Source organism: Filicampus tigris, chromosome 6 (assembly GCF_054856515.1).
Source record: "Filicampus tigris isolate MCC_2025a chromosome 6, RoL_Ftig_1.0, whole genome shotgun sequence".
Lineage (NCBI taxonomy): Eukaryota > Metazoa > Chordata > Actinopteri > Syngnathiformes > Syngnathidae > Filicampus > Filicampus tigris.
In genome coordinates, this window is record NC_141222.1 from 26,491,078 (window position 1) to 26,510,011 (window position 18,934).

At 42.2% G+C, this 18,934-nt stretch overlaps 2 protein-coding genes across 3 annotated transcripts; one reads left to right on the plus strand and one right to left on the minus strand.

The window, feature by feature from the left end:
- Positions 1-289: 289 nt before the first annotated feature.
- LOC147146512 (beta-1,4-galactosyltransferase 3-like) lies at positions 290-7,684 on the minus strand. 2 transcript variants are annotated; one of them, XM_086033052.1, is made up of 8 exons: positions 7,525-7,684; positions 5,798-5,971; positions 5,458-5,696; positions 3,812-4,002; positions 1,869-1,991; positions 847-951; positions 628-774; positions 290-540 (listed from the first exon to the last, which is right to left on the minus strand). In XM_086033052.1, coding segments are annotated over exons 1-8 (1,086 nt in total). In that variant the 5' UTR covers positions 7,631-7,684; the 3' UTR covers positions 290-539. The 2 variants fall into 2 exon arrangements, with proteins under 2 accessions (XP_085889178.1, XP_085889177.1); XM_086033051.1 differs by having other exon boundaries at positions 290-543.
- A 646-nt stretch (positions 7,685-8,330) lies between these two features.
- hoga1 (4-hydroxy-2-oxoglutarate aldolase 1) lies at positions 8,331-17,993 on the plus strand. The gene is made up of 7 exons (XM_086033053.1): positions 8,331-9,268; positions 9,982-10,110; positions 10,694-10,821; positions 11,967-12,101; positions 15,753-15,849; positions 16,721-16,854; positions 17,051-17,993. Exons 1-7 carry the CDS (start codon positions 9,019-9,021, stop codon positions 17,198-17,200), a joined length of 1,023 nt encoding a protein of 340 aa, XP_085889179.1. The 5' UTR covers positions 8,331-9,018; the 3' UTR covers positions 17,201-17,993.
- The last annotated feature ends 941 nt before the right edge of the window (positions 17,994-18,934 follow it).

The window sequence follows — 18,934 nt, forward strand, 5'->3', positions numbered from 1 at the left end:
CCACTAGAGGGCAGACTGTGCCTGTGAGTGTGGTACCGCAGAAGAGAACACAGGTCTTTGGATGAAAACCATCATGAGCCCTTTTTTTAAAAACTTCTCGTTCTCCGTCCCCAAAACGGACGTCGCTCCCGCTCCGCCCTCGGTACGGAATGCCCATCACACGCACACACACACACTCTTTCAGTCCTTGACTGCTATAGCTGTCAAATATCCATGTTATCTGGGCCGGGCTTGACTTTTAATTGGGGCGTCGTACGAACGCCCCTACTCACTGACTGATCAGGCCAAGCACTGGATTTGGTTTTTAATGGGATTCAAATTCAGCCAGAAGGCATTTCAATCAAATACAATCAAAGGAAACAAAACATAGCGAGAAAGCATCGACGAGCTAGTCCCGTCAACTTCAACTTGAGGGCGATGTGGCCGATCGGTCACCTCCCAACCCAGAGCTTGGGGTTCAATTCCTGGTCCATAGGGCCACGCCGGAGTGTCCTTGAGCAAGATAGTGAACCCCCCCCCCAGTTGCTCCTGATGCTGTGTCTTCTGTAGGTAAACAAGGTAACAATATGCAAAGCGCTTTGAGGAGCCAAAGTAAGAAAAGTGCTCGGCCAGTGACAGCCCATTTACCACGGAGATGCCTCTGGGGCGTTTTTCCCCACGTCGACCAGGAAGTGAGTGTAGAGAGGTTCCACTTTTTTGGAGACCAGCTTGTAAATCAAAGAATTGATTCCGTCATGGCGCCAGACCTCTTTGGTCGTTTTCAGGATGACAACGCTAGAAAAGTTCCAAATCAGTGAGATGTCAAAGGGCATTCGGGCGCGTTTCACGAGAGCAAGGCCTACTTACTTTTGTGGGTTATTTTCATTCCCCACGTCTTTGTTGTGCACGATCATTTTGTAGCGAGCGATGGACTCCAACGGCCGCGTTACCTTCATGCCAGACAGCCACACTCTGTGCGGCGGACAATCAAGAGAAAAAAGCGCAACGTCGTCAGTCTTGCGCAATCAGTCAGTCAGTGCGCTCGCTCGCCACGTAAGGGATGGATTTGTTGATTTCCGTTTTCGGGAGCTGACCGGAAGCGTGTTTCTAAGTTCAACTCCGGTCACAAAAAAAAAAAAAAAAAAAATGTTGTCGCAGCTTTCTTCCTATTCAAATGCGTGCGTGCGTTTGCTATGCCAGGTTCCAGACAGGGGCGGAGCCATGGGTGGGCCCGGGTGGGCACCGGCCCACCCAGACTGACAGACTGCCCACCCAGTGAGATTCATGAAAAAAAATGTAAATCTTGTAAATTCTTTTTGAATTTTTATTTTTTTATTTTTTTAATTAAATATTAAGAATGGCATCATTGTAGTTGTCCAAGGAAGTTCTGAACTTCATATGATTCAGTTTGTCGTTATATTTGAATATACGACTGGAGGATTGTGCAAAGTGAGAGAGATATTCAGGCCCACCCTGATTTTTTCCAGGCCCACCCGTTAGCCACGTTCTGGCTCCGCCCCTGCCTGTTGACGTTTGTAGTTTTGTACTACGATGGAATTTGTCGCCAGCTGCCCTCAAGTTCGCTTTTTTTCGGAGTCGAGTCGAGCTGCGGGTCAGCGCTTGTATGCGTACTACTACAAACTCCCCAATTCCAATGAAGTTGAGACGTTGGCAAGATTATTTTTTATGTTCAAACTAGGGCTGTGCAATTCATCGAAATACGATTATTACGCTCCACGATTACAAAAGTGGCATGATTGTAAGAAAATGATTACATTAGCTCCAGGCCAAAAAAAAAAAAAACAAGAACATTCCATTGTGTGTAGCCAAATGCGATGATTAACAGTTAGACACATCTGAATTGACAACTCCATGCCAGTTCTTTTTACCTTTTCCACAAGTCGTTATCCTCGTAGCCCCACCCCCAGTACCGGTTCGAGAAGCCGTTTAGGTCCCTGTACTGGTCTGGAGTCAATGCAACAACACCGCCAATAGACTCTGGATACTGTAGCCTGTGGAGAAGACACAAGGTCCCGAGGGCAATGTAATTCAAGGTGCGCACGCAAAAATGAACTAGGGGTGGGCGATATGGCATAAATATCACATCAAGATTTTTTGAAAATAAAATCCCGATCATGATTTTATCATGATTTTTTTTTTTTTTTTACAGTTTTTTTTTCCAAGACTAATTTTTTGTACATTTCTGACCATTTTCCTAATGTTAAACATATAAAACATTTCAAATGTATATAAAACTCTAAAAGAAAAAAAAAAAACGACTTTTTAAGCCAGCTAAGCTTTCTGAACAGGTTTTAATTTGAATAGTGCCAATTTTGATCAAAATGTGCTTTGCGCCGCCATAGAGCTAAACCGGATAGAATGTGCCATGTAGACGATCAAACGATCTATCGCTTTATGAGATCGTCAGCACCGCTTAACGATCTAATATCGTCATATCGCCCACTCCTAATTTGAACAAAAACATTTGAGCCACGATTGCTCATTATCTGAGCCCTGAGCAACTGTGATGCAGCAAGTGACAAAATGGCCGCCGCCCCCCCCCCGACATTTTGCTGCCTTATAGTTCACATACGCAATATTATTCAGAGTGCCATGTTTTGACAAGTGGGCCTGTATAGAACATATTCACGAAAAAGAAAATTGTTGGGTTGACCCAAACATTTTTTTCAAGAATATATATATTCTTTTTTTATGCAATGCATTCCGATGAATATTGCGTTTGTGGAATGAATGAATAATGAAAATGACATCACAACTACTCAGCACAACCAATCACGGCTGACCTTTTTTCTGAATCAGAGCCGTGATTGGTCGTTACCTGAGCAGTTGTGATGTCATTTTCAGTTGACAGAAGTGACAAAATGTCACCGAGATGGCTAAAACGGCTGGATTAACTCTTATTCCACAAACGCAAAATTCATCAGCATGCAGCGTTTCAACTAGTGGGCCTGCTGGGAACATACTCTTGAAAAAAAATGTGTGTTGGGTTGATTTCCACTTTAAATTTTTCGGCTACTGTGACGTCGCAGCTCCGGGAAAAACCGAAGATGAGAGGGCGCCGGATTCGAACCGCAGACGACAAAATTCTGAATTGTCTCTAGTGATTCAACTGCTGTCAACCAACGATTTAATCGAGTACCGTATTTTCCAGACTATAAGTCGCTCCGGAGTACAAGTCGCACCAGCCATAAAATGCATAATAAAGAAGAAAAAAACATATAAGTCGCACTGGAGTATAAGTCGCATTTTGGGAGGAAATGTATTTGATAAAATACAACACCAAGAACAGACATGTCATTTAAAATTTAAATGAACAACGAGGCAACAACAGGCTGAACGGTATGCTTACGCTACATTAAACAACGCCCCCGCCTGGCTGATGCAAGACCACAGCAGACACGGCGCCTTAAAGCAACAGTACACTATTTTGTATAGATGGATTGATACAGTATTTTAATTACTTATCTAACAAAATATTAGATTTTAACCGTTTAAATTATTCATGCATTTTAATAGCTTTTAGGATTTATCTTTGTTTCTTTATGTGGGTTAAAATAACATGTGAAATGATATACAGGTAATAATGTGTTAATAATTTCACACATAAGTCGCTCCATAGTATAAGTCGCCCTCCCGGCCAAACTATGAAAAAAAAACGCAACTTATAGTCCGGAAAATACGGCAATAACTTCATTCAAACGTAAACTAAAGTGGTCCGGTTTGCGCCGCGAAACCAACGTCTCCGAAGTCAAGTGAAACTCGTCCCGCTCGAGTAAATAGTTGGCGCACTTCCGATCTCAAGCGGCCGTACTTGTATGCAAACTTCTCGATGGCCACAGACATGTGTTTGGGCATGGTTTTGTGGCAGGTGTAGGAATTGCGGTCGTCCTCGGGCAACAGGTCGACATCGTGGAAGATGATGCAGGTCCAGTTTCCGTCGCGGACAATTTCCTGCATGCCGGCGTTATACACTCTGCCTTTGTTGAAGGTACCGTTCCCCCACTGAAAGAGGGAAGAAATGCTGCATCAAGATGTTTTGCGGTGAAATCTGCATGACAAGACAGCTCAACGGTTTCATCACTCGCGCGGCGGGAGCCTTCGCGATATTTTCAGACACGCGCGGGAGCCTTCGTGATATTTTCAGACACTTGTAAAACGCATTCGGATACATTTACCGCAGTCAACGAAGCAAAAGAACTAGGGCCCGACCAATTCATTAGCCTGCCGATTTAATTGGCTGGTATTAGTGTTTAAAATCTGTCGATTTTTGCCAATTTCTGTTGTATAGCTAAACTAAAGGACAAGGTATTGTAAAACAGTCAGTTTTGCCTTTAATTCATATCTTTATTGTTGTAGGCATTAAGGGACCAAAAAGATGATTATTTGTATTTTATTCATTTTGTTTTTCAATTAATTGGACAATCAATCGGTTCGAATTTCATTCTGCCAAATATCGGCAGTGGCCTCCAAAAAAAAAAAAAAATCCACATTGCTGTGGAGTTCAAAATTCACATTCAAATTCAAAACTGTTTTGAAGGTCTACATTTTAAAATGGTTTATTTTTCATTTTCATTCCATCGTATCGTTCGATTCAAAGTGACAATGCACATTGATGAACACTGTGCGTAAATGCGCACAAGTTGATGACATCATAACGCAAGCGTTGCCAATCCGGCAATATTTGTACACTTGCAACCTGCGCCCTCGAACCCTTCGTGCACTTCAGCGGTTCTGTATCGTTTTTACTGGCACTAAGCAACTTTGAGGAGGATGGGAGCAACCCTGGCACCCCCCAAAAATGACAAATGTCCTCAATTGCTTCACGGCATACTCACTTCCTCCTTTCGCTGTAAGGACGGAAGTTGATTTGAACGTCTGACGCGCTATTACTGGTGTCGTGGCAGTATCCACTAAACAAACCCCCAAAAAACAAAAGTATTGTTGAAACAAAATGTGATTCATCGCTATTTATCTTTCACACAGCCACTGGAAATAGAAATGTCATTCAGTCCAACTTGCAGGCCAGCGAGAGCTCAGGATTTCACGAGACTGCGCGCTGGCGCGTATGAGAAATGTGGTCGACTTTTGTCAAAAACACTACCGCTTTTGTCCACGTGGCGCCGCCATATAATCAACAAAAAAACTGACATATGACCCAGTCTTGCTTTAATGGTAAATCCGCTATTATGTTTGGCTCCTAAACATGTAAATCTGACTCACCGGCCGTGAACCTCACCGCACATCACTGGAACTTGTTTGAATGTCAACAGACGGGTTGGTTCAAGTGTTTGTTGTCCAACTACGCTAACAAGTCAAATACAACATTTGATTTGAACTGATCCAAAAATAAAACTCCTTCCAAGGGTTTTTCCCTTTGTCCAAACACGGAAGGATGATGAAATGATTGTTTTTTTTTTGTTGTTGTTTTTTTTTTTTAAATTCACCACTTCTCCTCACCTGCTCGACGAGGTAGATTTTGTAGTGGAGCTGTTGCCTCTGCAGGAAAGGATGCAGAATGTTGAGGAGCACGCGGAAGTGGTTCAGCCGATTCCGGTACGGCACCAGGATGGCGGTGCGGTGCTGAGGATTGCAGTCCGACGGGCGGTAGAGTCCCCCCGGTGACACCAGTTTGTTCTTTTTTTGGATCTCATCCAAAGGCAAAGGCGCCGCGTTGGAATCGACGGGCACAGACCCGACTGCGCGCGCGCGCAAAGGAAAGGAAAGGAAAGGAAAGCAAAGTTCAGGATCTGTAGCTGCCATCCTTCCAAGTGTGACGGATCACGTTGTGGTTCCTCACCCAACAGCGGCGAAACGACGGGGCAGTTTTTACCCAGCTCCGAAGGAGCCCCATCGCATCCTTGGTTGCACATATCAAAGTAGATGTAGGAGAGAAGGAAGGCCGTCGCCGACATCATTATGATCAGCGGGGTCCACGCGTAAAGACGGGATCTCCAAAATCGCCGCCAGCAACCTGTCAAGAGAGATGTTGCCCAGGCGGCAAGATGGCGGCCAAGTGACCACCTAGAGAGTGACCGGCGCACAGTGCCGTCCAATTTGACTCAGAATGTCAGGCGACGAGCACGATTCGGACCCTGAAGCAGACAGGTGGACGTGCGTGGCCAAAGTAGACGTCTTTAGATTAGGGCTTGTCAAAAGTTAAAGCATTAACTATGGAGATTAATTGTGAAAAGTTTTATACATACCTGTCACCCTCAGCCAATTGCTCCCCTTATTAATGATTGCAATTGGCCTTATTAAGCGATAATAAACCTCACAAAAACAACGCGGCACCTATTGTCTCGCAGCAAGACAGACTGTGTAGGATAAGAACAAAGGTACATTTGTGGAAACAAGTTTTTTTTTTTTTACCAAATAACGTCGTCGTCTGCTACCAGTGACCGAGACGGTCCGGATTAGAGCCGAAATGGGCACGCCGAGATCGGTTTAACAAAAAAAAAAAAAAAAAAAAAAGTTTTTTTTCCACAAAAATTTCCCGTACAAAAATTGTGATACGGCGTACACAATTTGACATGATCAAAACACTTATAAAATATGGGGAAAATGTATAAGTTGACAAGTATGTTTGTAACGCACTAAAAATAACAAAAATAATAACTCCGTTCACTCATTTGGATTGACTTCCTGTAGCGGCTGACCTCTGCTCACAAAGACGGACTTTTATCCAAGATAATTTGCACACTTTTGCAAATTCAAACACCGTATGAGTTGTGTGTCTTTGGTGCATCGTTCACCCTATTGTGTTTCACAGGAAAAGAATCATAATCAAGGATCAAAGAAAGCTATTCGAAACAGTCTATGAATCAAAACATACTTTCATTTTTTTTTCAACATGAATTCCAAGATTTCGCTCAAGTGAATATCGGTTCCAAGCTTTGTCAAAAATTGTCGTTGAAAAATACGATTCATCGCGATCAATTGTCGAGCATTTTTGAGATTATTTAGTTAAAAAAAAAAAAACTAAATAATGAATTGTTTAATTAGTTTTAGTTTAATGTAATCGCTTGACAGCACCACTTTAGATTTTAAGACTTTAGATTTGAACTTTAAATTCCAAATAAAAAGTAGCAGGGCACGGAAGGCCACACGCTTTGATGCCCAACCCTTTGTGATCAAAGACCAACCAAACACACACCAGCACGCTAATACTTTTTACTAATCATTTGCATTTATCTCTGTCTCTTTCCACACTGTATTTGTGTATTGCTGTCCATTTCTTTAGCGCAAACATTTTTGTATCCTATCGAGAACATTGTTGTATTTTATCCATAGGCGGTTTTACAGGGTGGCAAGGGGTGGCAGCTGCCCCCCCACCCACACACACGTAAAGGTTTGCCACCCCAATGAATCAATACCAAATGAAATATTTTATGATACATTTTCCTTATACACCCTTCATAGTGTGTCTAACGATTTTATTTGATAGCCAATTTCGAACTTTCTCCCAAACATGCCGATGCCCATCTCCTTTCAAGAAAAGAAATAGTCGCGTCCCAACTAACTCACGCTTTATGCAGAGTTTGAAGTTCATCGTAGTCGTCGAAGGTATCTTCCGTTCCCAGTCTGACCACAGACAATCGAGTGAGCCAGACCCAGCGTTCTGGGCGGGCATTGGGCATCCGTGTCATTCAATTCAACCAATCCATGTAATGAATGAAGGCAACACGCTAGCCAATCGCAGACAGACCCATCACCAGAGCCCAGCTTTGAAGAGGAAGAATATGTTCTATGCAGACCCACTCGGCTAAATACGGCATTCTGATATTGTGTTTGCGGAATAAATTGTCAAATCCATGCCTTTTTTTGGGGGGGGGGCGGCCATTTTGTCTCATGCTGGCAACGGAAAAAATGACATTTGCTCAGCTTCAGAAAACAGGTGAACGTCCCCAAAAAAGTCAAATAAAAAAAGAAAAGCTGACATCGCTTAATGTCAGAAAACTGCAATCACTCGTTACTAGGGATTGTAACGATTCACTCAAGCCCCGATTCGATTTTCATTTCCCAATTTTTGATTCGATTCGATTTTTTTAAAAATCACTACCATGCTTGTCTTTGTGTGTTAGTGTAGAGGCTTTTTAATCCCGCGCATGTCCAACTAAAAAAAAATATTTTTATATAGTTGTAGTTTTTTTTTAATAGTTTGTCAGGATGTCCAAACTGGAAGTTGTGGGCCCCTGCTTTGAAGGGAAAACTTTGCATAACGCTTGCGCACGCACACACGCACACACGCACACACACATAGAATCAAAGTGTTCATCATTTCCTGTAAGGGCAGATGAGCGTTCATATCAAGACGTGGAAAAATACTCGTGGCCTTTGTCCAATGGAACTGAGGCCTTTCAAAATAAAGGTTTGCCAGAGTTAAAAAAAAAAAAAAAAAATCAGCATCCGGCTTCATTGTGGTCAGGACTCAGGAAGACTCATGTACTAAGAGCTACACACAATTCCTGTATGCCGAGGTGAAGGGAGCTCTTTTCCTGTACGTTTTTCATTAAAAATTAATATTTTATTTAACAAAAAATATATATTTTTAATACAATTATTTAATATTTAAAAATTATTGTTATCACGAATCTAATGTACATCATTCCCATTGTTTTTCAAGGGCTCCATAGTTATAGAGTTCACTTGAGAATTGCATTTCTTTCATAATTTTGTTCAACCAATAGTAATTCTTATTTTTTTTACCCTTTTCATTCATGTTTGAGTGTGTGTCGAAACACGCAAGTGGCTGTGGCGTACGCCACTTGGGGGCGCTAATGTCCTCACCCGGGCTTGTCATATGTCTCGTCAGCGCACAGTGCCTGTGAAGAAAAAAAAAAGTAAACAAGTTTAAGTCAACATTTGAGGCACCCAATGAGCCAAAAAGCACGAACCGTCGTCAATATTTAACCAGACGGCTCAGACATTAACCGACAAGAACCACGTACACCCCAAACACTCTAACGACAAGAAGAACAGGCACATCGGTAGTAAGAGCAACAGTAGTACGCCGGCGTTATGTTGGGTTCCGGAGCTCGGATGATGTCGTCCGGGTGGCTGACAACAGCAACAGCGCGCCTCGTCCTCCGCCTCGGCCTCGACCGGAGCTCTGGGCCGAGCGGGGCCCGCCGCTTGAGCTCGGCCGGCGCCCGGCTTGACCTGAGCGGCGTGTACCCTCCCATCGCGACCCCCTTCACGGAGCGGGAGGACGTCGACTACGACAAGTTGGAGCACAACCTACGCAAGTACGCCAAGATTCCATTTAAAGGTTAGAACCACCGTATGGAGCGTCAATGCAAAATAATCAACACTTTCGCTGCTGAATGACATGTATGAATGAGTGTACAGCAATAAAGAGAATCCATTCATTCGTGCATGCATACATACATTTTTAACTACATTTTTATTTGTCTTTGTTTTTTTTTTATATATATAACTTTTTAATGTTAGGTATTCTTCTGGAACATTTTCACATAATGTCCCCAAAATCTTAAAATCATTTTTGTGTTATTTGTCCTTATACACCCTTTTCATATTATGTATCTTTATTTTTTAAAATCATTTTCACGTTGTGTATTTAAAGAAACATTTCGATGTTCTTTTTAAAATTGTGTAAGTACTGTCCAGGGAATCGGGGCGAGTGCTGCGGCACTTCTCGTACAAACACGATGGAAAGTCACTTTCAACACAGCCACATTAGATTCGAAGTCAGATTGAATGTGAATATATAATCACCCAATAAATGATTAAAATAAAGGGTGTCGCATGCACCTAAGGGAGTATTTCATGAAACGTTACATATTTGGTAAAACAAAAACATTCTTTCCACACTTTTTAAACGCATATTCCCTCACGAGGTCCCTGGTCCCATGTTTTATTCCCATTCCAAATGGCATTTAGGGACTAAGAATGAAGTGTATGACTTTGGGGAGCTGTTTATCACTTGGTGTGTGTTTTATTTTGTGTGTTGTGTTTGTGCAGGTCTGGTGGTGCAGGGCTCCAATGGCGAGTACCTTTACCTGACGGAAGAGGAGCGTGTGGAGGTGGTGAAGAGGGTCCGACAATCGATGCCAGCCGACAAGCTGCTCATCGCCGGTTCCGGCTGCGAATGTGCGTTTTGCGCGCGCGTGTGTGTATGTGAGCATTTGTCAGTGGTTGCAAGTATTCAATTCACTGTACTGTACTTGAAATGGGAACTCAAGGCATAGATTTTCTTTGCAATAATATGTTTTGCCCCTACTAGTCTAATCAGGGTATTCTGATTAATATTGCGTCTGTGGAAAAATAATGAAGCTGATTCACGCATCTGTTTTTGTCTATCCAAGTTTGTAATTGACTATAAATTCCACAAGATGGCGCCCAAGAATTTTTTTAGAGTTTTCTATTAGACAAGGCTGCGGCCAGAGTAAATGAAGCTCCTCCCCTTTCTTTGGCCCCAACATGCCATGGTGTCAGTTTTTATCACTGACAGCACATGTCAGAGTCTGTATTATTTTTATTTTATATTTTTGGGTGGGGGGGTGTCGACACCCAAAGTGACATATTGGTGGTTAATCAGCATTCTTTCGAAGAATTTTCAATGCATATCTATTGGGCGCCATTACCACCCAGATCTTTCTTTGTTCCGGTCATCTATTTGTACTTAAGTAGCTGAGTGGAAGTATTTGAAATGTGTTCTGTTATTGTTGTTTAGCCACGAGAGCCACACTGGAGCTCACGGCCAAGATGTCGTCGGCCGGTGCCGATGCCGTCCTGGTAGTGACGCCGTGCTTCTACAAAGGCAAGATGGACGCTCACGCCCTGGTGCAGCATTTCACTAAGGTCAAACACTAAAACCATGGAACACATACAGTGCTTCCTTCATTTCTCAATAAGGCCCCTTACTAGTTTTTCCAGTTCTGAGCCATCACTGGGACAGGTTTTTTTGCATTGAGTTGTGTTCAGGTACTCCGCCGCTAGATGGCGTCAGCGCATTTCACAACAAAGTGTGAAAGGACTGCTAACTAGTGCAAATCCCAGTTGAAGTGTACTGCGCAAGTTTTAAATCTAACCAAATCACATACGTACATCTTAATTTGTATGTTATTATTTTAATTTATTCACATACAATTAACTAGTTATTTAGGTAAGTAAAAATGTATACAGTATGTAATTTTTCTATTTACATTTTTTTAAATTGTAATTATCATACATAAATTACCATTTTTAAAAATCATTGCAAAAATGTTAAACGTACTGCATGTGTGATTTGCAGTTTCATTTGACTAATATTTCTAATTTCATTCACAGTAAGTGAACCAACGACTTTATGAAATTCATTACAAGTGTAAAAATGTTCATCTACTATGTTTCATGAGCCAATTTAACAATAAAATCAATACCTAAAATGTGAAATGCAATGTATGAGTTTGATATTTAGCTAACATTTTTAATTGTATTTTTAAAACGATCTAATCGATGCATTATCTAATCGTTAACGATGTTAAATGTATAGCTCAGCCTCAGAAAACAGGAGAGCCGTGATTGGTTGTTATCTGTGCCCTGAGCAACTGTGATGTCATTTTCAGTTGACAGAAGTGACAAAATGGCTGCCCCCCGAGATGGCTAAAAGCGGGAGGATTAACTCTTATTCCACGAATGCAATATTCATCAGAATGCCTTGTCAACTAGTGGTCCTGCATAGAACATATTCCTGAAAAAAAAATATGTTTGGGTTGACTTCCGCTTTAACAAATGAACCGATTATTTCATCAAATATATTGCATTATTCTATACTAATATATTTGGATTTTATTAACCAATTATTTTATGAGATAAATCAATACAAAAAAAAAAAAAAGAATCGATACACTTTAATTTAACAATGAGAGCAAAAGGGGATGATCAATGACTGTAGGCAATATTGATTCCCCAACTCTTGACAATGTAAACTCTGACTGACTTTGTCCCTTTGTCTCCCCCCGCAGGTGGCGGACGGCAGCGCGGTTCCAGTGATCCTGTACAGCGTCCCGGCCAACACGGGCCTGGAGCTGCCGCTGGACGCCGTCGTGCGTCTGTCCCAACATCCGAACATCGCCGGACTCAAGGACAGCGGCGGAGACGTGAGGAGTGCTTCTTTTAAGCAGTCTATGCGAGTATTTGTCAGAGCGAAAGGGGGATCACCGATGTGGGAGAGAGGGGGCCCCTTTAGAACATCTTTCCTTAACCTTTGCGGTGAATGTCTTTGGGTCAACGCGAGTAACATGCGTTTCCTCTTCCATCTTTCGTCGTCGGTGGCCTGTTGTTTTTAGTTTTTCTGCCGTGGAGGATTGTTGGGTGAGCGTGAGAGAGGGGCAGAGAGCGAGTGTGTATGAGAGGGGGTGTGAGAGAGGGAACAAGTGGGGGAGTGTGAGATTGAGTTTGACTGGGGGAGTGGGAGTGAGAGAGTTAGTGTGAGTGACCGTGAGAGATGAAAAGAGCGAGGGAGAAAGCGAGCGAGCGAGTATGTGCGTGAGAGAGGGGATGTGAGAGTGAGACTGTAGGAGTGAGTGGGAGATTGTCAGAGGTGGAGTGAAAATGCGAGTGAGAAAGTTAGTGAATTTGAGTGAGTGAGTGTGAGAGTGGTTAAGAATAATACATATTTAGAAATATATGATGTAAATATTTATCATTAATAATTATTAAAAATCAATAATAATACATATTATTATAATAATATTAATTTATTGTTGTTATATTTATGTTATATAAAATAAATCAAAATAATACTTATATAAATTAAATACATGATAAATATTGAATAAATTGTAAATACATAATAATAATAATAATAATAATAAATAAACAATAGAAAATAACAGAAAAAGGGGAGAAAAATGACTATTAGCATATGAAAATATTATGAAATGTCATCTCTCAGCATGCAGTACAGTTACACGCACGTATACAGGCCCCTCCAAAAGTTTTGGAACGGCAAGATCAATTCCTTTTTCTTTTTTTTTTTTGTATACTGAAGACATTTTGGCTTTCAGATCAAAAGACAAACACGCAAAAGCTGGGTCGAGCCTGCGAACTATCGTCGACTTGACCAGACTGTTGCATTGTTCTTTTCAAATGCTTTTCCAGGCCTTTACTGCAGCCACTTTCAGTTCCTGTTTGCTTCTGGGGGCTTCTCCCTTAAATCTCTTCTCCGGGAGCTGAAATGCTTGCTCTATTGGGTTAAGGTCCGGGGATTGACTTGGCCAGTCTAAGACCTTCCACTGTCCACCTTCCACCCATCAGTCACATGCTCCAATACTTTTGCTCACTTGAAAAAAGTGGGTGGCTTCAAACAAAAAAAGGTGCTCTGTCCTGAGTTGTTTGAACGCGCCTCGATTTCAAGAGCCTGAAATGAAAGCCGCACTTCTGAACTTTTGTGTCCTATTCGTCTTTTGGCCTGAAACCAAAATGTCTTCAGTGTACAACAAAAACGGAGGAATTGACCTTGGCCGTCTGGTACTTTTGGAGCCCGACCTAAAGTCATATTTCAAGTCGCGGGCGTCATGCTACGCTGTCAAGGGAAGGCGAAGATGAAGGTTTCCGAATCAGGAGTAAAAAAGTTGAAAATAGCAAAAAAGAAGAAAGTGAAAAGATTGGTGAGCGAGCAGCGCGCCCTCGGCAGGCAGCGGGTCAGCCGACGCGTCGCATCGCGTTTAAGGCCGCGGGGTGTCGTCGGGGGGGGGCGCGGGGGGGGGGGGGGGGGGGGAGGACGCGCTCGGGCTGTGTGGGAAGCGTCTGACTGGATTTGCGATTTGGGAGGAAGACGGCGGCGCTCGACCCCGCGCCCCCTCGCCCACGCCGCCGCCGCCAGCGTCTCGCTCGTAGGCGGGGACTGGCGCTGCAAAAGGTGAGAGGTCGCCAGACGGGTTGCGGGAAGAATTTTTCCCACCGTCAAAAAAGTCCGATGACAAATCTGACAACTCCAATAACTTTTACCTAAAGGCTGCGAGGGGCTAGCTTTTCATATTTGTCGCTTTCGACAATCCTTGTCAGTTAGCCAGTCGGTTAGTCATTCGGGTAGTTGGCCGGTTTTCAGTCCATCCGTAGGTCAATCGGTTAGTTAGTCAATTAGCCAGTCAGTCAGTTGGTTATTAGTTTGTCAGTCAGTTATTTAGTCAATCTGGTAGTCGATCACTTAGTCTCTTTGTTAGTTATACGGTTATTCAGACAGTCGGTTGGTGAGCTGGTCGGTACGGTGGGTTGTCCGCCACTTAGTTAGTTACATCGTTAGACGGTAACTTAGTTGGTTAGTCAGTCCGTTAGCCATAACTCAGTTACTCTAGTCAGTCAGGTAGTCTGTGGTAGTCTGTTTGTTAGTCAGTGTTCAGACAGGTAAGGTATGTCAAAGTCAATGTGTTAGTCAGTTGGTCAGCCAGTCGGTTCGTCAGTCAGCGAGTTAGTTACTGAGTAAGTAAGTCAATCGGCTAATTAGTAAGTCAGTTGGTTTGTTACTCCATTAGACTCAGAGTCATTCATCAGTCAGTCACGGTTTGTTTAGTTTAGTGAAGTCACTCTGGTAGTTGGTGAGTTGTTTATTCAGACTGTCAGTTGGTTAGTCAGTTAGTCAATTGGTCGGTCAGTCTGTCAGTTAGCAAATCAGTCAGTTTGTTACTTAGACATTAAGTTGGTTAGTCATTAAATAGTCAGGCAGTAAGTTGGTCAATGAGTCACTTACTGTGTTAGTCGGTTAGTTTGTTTGCTTGTTCGGCAGTCAGTCGCTTACTTTGTGAATCAGTTAGTCAAGCAATGAGACGGTCGGTTTGTTTGTTGGTTGGTTAGTAGGTTGGACAGTAGTCACTTGGTTATGTCAGTCACTTAGTCAGTTGGTTAGTTAATTAGTCAGATAGTGACCTCGGCAGATGGCTGCATAGATGGATGGATGTATAGATAGTTGGCCATTTAGTTAGTCAAACTGCTTTTTGAGTCAGTCAGTTGGTTAGCTGGACAGTTTGGTAGTCAGTTAGTCAATCAGTCATTCACTTACTCATGTAATCTGCTAGTCTGTTGGCAGTGAGTTTTTTAGCCAGTCCATCGGTTGGTTAGTCTGTCTAGTCAGACAGTCAGTCAGTTAGGTATTGGGCCAGTCAATCAATTTTTTGGTGAATCGATTAGTCAGTCAGTGAACTAGTGAGTGTTTTAGTCCGTCCGTCCGTCAGTCAGCCAGTCCTGTATTAAAAATCAGTTTGCAGGTGCTTCTGCTGTGCTTCCCCCCCAGCAGGTAAGGAGAGTAGGTGCGCTTTGAACTGCGTATTAATGTCCTAAAAAAAACGTTGGCATCTTCGAGGAAGTGACAGAGCTGACGCCCAATTGACAATTGCTCGCTAAAAATACACACTCAGGAGGCGGAGCTTATTCCCAGCGGAGTCATTTGATGGCCTCAGTTCTATTGGGCAAAAGACAATTAAAAAGAAACCCAGGCAGCTCATTAATTATTCATGAGCTACCTTTGATGTTGATTCACACCACTGGGGAGTGTTGTCACGTGATCCGCAGACGTTTGTCAACACGTTTGTTTGTCCTGTGGCACCCCCTACTGACCAAGTTATGACACGAAACAAACAACTTGCGCCACAATTCCAGATAGAGGTGCGATTTGAGAAATCAACCTTCATGTTTTGGCATTACAGTCCACTTGCAGCGGGGGACGCAAGTGAGGACCCTCCAGAGATGGGGGGGGGGAAGGGGGGAACCTTGTTTCGGCCATTTTGTTGCCTCAACCTATGTTTCCTGCGCAGATCACCAGGATGGGCCTGATAGTCCACAAAACCAAAGATCAGGACTTCCAGCTTCTGGCAGGCTCGGCCGGCTTCCTTATGGCCGCCTACTGTGTCGGTAAGTCGCTAAATGCTAACGTAGCAACCAGGAGCACCTACTGTAGCTAGTAGCCTTAGCTTGGCTTGCTAGGCTTGCTAGGGCATGGCGCCGCGCATAGTAACTGGGCCTTATGTTAACATTTAGCAAGTTGGCATGAGCCACTGCGAGGACTTAGTGAGCTAGCCTCAAATAGCTTTGCTGGCTAAGCTTGGTAGTGCCTGCCACTGCGGATAGTATCTGGGCTTCATGGTAGTGTATCGCATGTTAGCGTTTAGCGTGAGCAACCGAGAGCATGTGCCTTAGCTGGCTATGCCTTGCACTACCTGCTGCTGTGGATCGTAACTAGGCCTTATGTTAGCATTTAGCATGTTAATATTAGCATCTGGGAGCAAATAATGCTGGCTTGGCTTGGTAGTGCCCCTGCTGATAGCAATGTATGTATAGTATGTTACGATTTTGAGCTAACAATCAACTGAACCACAGATTTTACAAATACAATAATTACATAGGTCATTTTCATATCAGTTGATTCATAATGGTAAGTCGGTTGTGATTTTTTTTTTTCTTTCCATCTAGCACATTTTTTTAGGCTGCCTTTGTCATATATTGGGGTAAATGTCTCCCATGCTGAAACAGCCATTCTTGAAGTCGTAAATTATTGACGCTTTGAAATTTTTGGTTATAATAGTAAGATTTCTCAAACGTGTGTGGAAAACATCCAAATGTTGATTCGGTAAGATGTTAGCATGCTAGCAAGCACAGAAACATCCACTGCTTGTTTTTTTTTTTTTTCTTGTGCACACGCTAACACTTTTCCCCCATTTCCCCTCATTTCTCGCCAGGTTAAGAATGCCAAAAGTTTCAAGTGTTGTGCTTGGTTGTGTTTCAGGCGCGGTGGGCGGAGTCTGCGCGCTGGCTAACATTCTGGGCGAGCCGCTGTGTGACTTGGAGCGTTTGTGTACATCAGGTCGCTGGGAACAAGCCCGAGAGTTGCAGCAGAGACTTATCGAACCCAACGCCGCTGTAAGGACGCACAACCACATCACGTCACAAAAAATTTATGTTGCCAGGTAGCGACTCGACTCGAGTCAGACTTAGGTCGGCAACTTTAAGACTTGGAACTTTGGCTAGAACTTATGAAGGACTTGACTGTGACTATGACTGTGAATAACAATACATATCGTTATCACTTCTGACTTGCTGCCACGTGTGTTGCTAGGTAACCAGGAAGCTGGGTGTGCCCGCCCTCAAGCAGGCCATGGAGTGGTTTGGCTTCCACGGTGGCGTCTGTCGCTCGCCTCTTCGGCCACTCGATCAGGAACAGACGCAACAACTCCGACGAGACTTCGCCTCCAACGGATGGCTCTGAATATGCGTGTGTATTTATTAATCAACAATCAATCATACACTACTCAGAAAAAGTTTAGCAATGGCCAAATTCTAAACGGGGTGTTCTCAGAGGGAAGCGGGCGCTGAGTTTGGAGTGACATAAGCAGGCTGCGACAGAGATGCACTCCAAAAACAGTGGGGTCGTATTAACCCGTTTACTGGGTCAAAGGTTGCCGCTTGGTTTAAATCACCTCAAAAATGGATTCTTTGTTCGACCCAACTTTTTGGGTTACATGAAGAAGCCCAAAAAGTTGACACGCACAGCGATCGGTCCTGAGTAACCCAAAATTGGTTAATGCAGTTTTTAAACTCCGAAATTTCACCCTAAACATTTTGGGAGTAGTGTAGTGTGGTTAAAAATAGATATAAAATCTTACACGTTTTTTCCATAAAATGTTATCCACAAGATATAGCTTAATTTTTATTTAAAATATTTAGTTTTTGATTTAATGAATTTCATCCATCTGTTTTAAAATGATTTTTTCCATTATATGGTGATCAAAAGCATTTGACAGAAATCATAAACTTAACGAATAGTGACTAAAACATCAAATTAGTCATCTTGAACCAACTGGGAATTTGTTTTAATTGGGCGTCCATGTTGATGGCTCGTGAACCATGTGACTACCTCCAGCCAATCAGTGACCAACAACGGTTAATTACATTTAATGTTACGAATACAAAATGTTAAAAAGAAAGAAATTGTCAAGGTTTGATTTTTCTATGTATTGCTTTTGAAACCCTCGACTTTTAAATAAAACAAATATATTTGATATGTTCTGTAAATCTTTATATTTAGTTGTCAGTCACACATTTCAAAGAGTATCAAAAGTGATCATCTCAAAGTGATTTGCCGGGAACGTAATAAAACATGAATTAGTTGTCTTGACTCCAATTTAACAGGACTTTCAAAAGGGGCATCCAATTCACAAGGGAGGAAGAATGGCAAATTAATCAAACACGTAGTCATGTTAACATTTTATAATTATGTTTGAAAGTGGATTGTTATCATTTTTTTCCAAGTTGTGTTCATTTATTTCATTTTCCATTAAGGGCGGAAAAGTAAATAATTGTCATATTTTGGGGGGGGGGGGGTTCTTTACAATTTCTGCTGCTAGGTATCTCATGCCGACATTTTTCAATGGATTACCTCCACCAAGGAAACGGCGTATCATCGGCGTTTGTCAGCAGGACTACATAAAAACACAACTTTTTAAAAAAAACGTTTTGATTAACATTCTGTTTAAATTCAGTACTGTATACTGATAATGATGAGAATGATTATTATTTTCTAATTTTCTTAGGTTTTTACATGTATGGTGGCGCCGTCTCGTGTTTTAAAAATAAATCTACTACCAGCACCACCGAGCTTTCATCTGCGCTAGTTAGCTTAAAAAGTTAATTGACCATATTTAAAAGAAAAAACTGTTACTACGACTATTTTTGAACAATATATTTTTGGGGATTGTGTTATTGCGTGTGCATTTGAAAATGTGCTACCTCCACCAAGAAAAAAAATGTAAAAAAAAAAAAAAAGCAGCGTAATATAAAATTACATTCGGTTTACTATATCAAAAAATACTACTATGACCATTTGACCATTTTCTGAAGTTAATGTGTGTGTATATATATATATATATATATATATACATATAAAATGTAGTGTATATGTATGTATATAAATTAATGATGCGTTATCAGAGGCTTGAGGCAT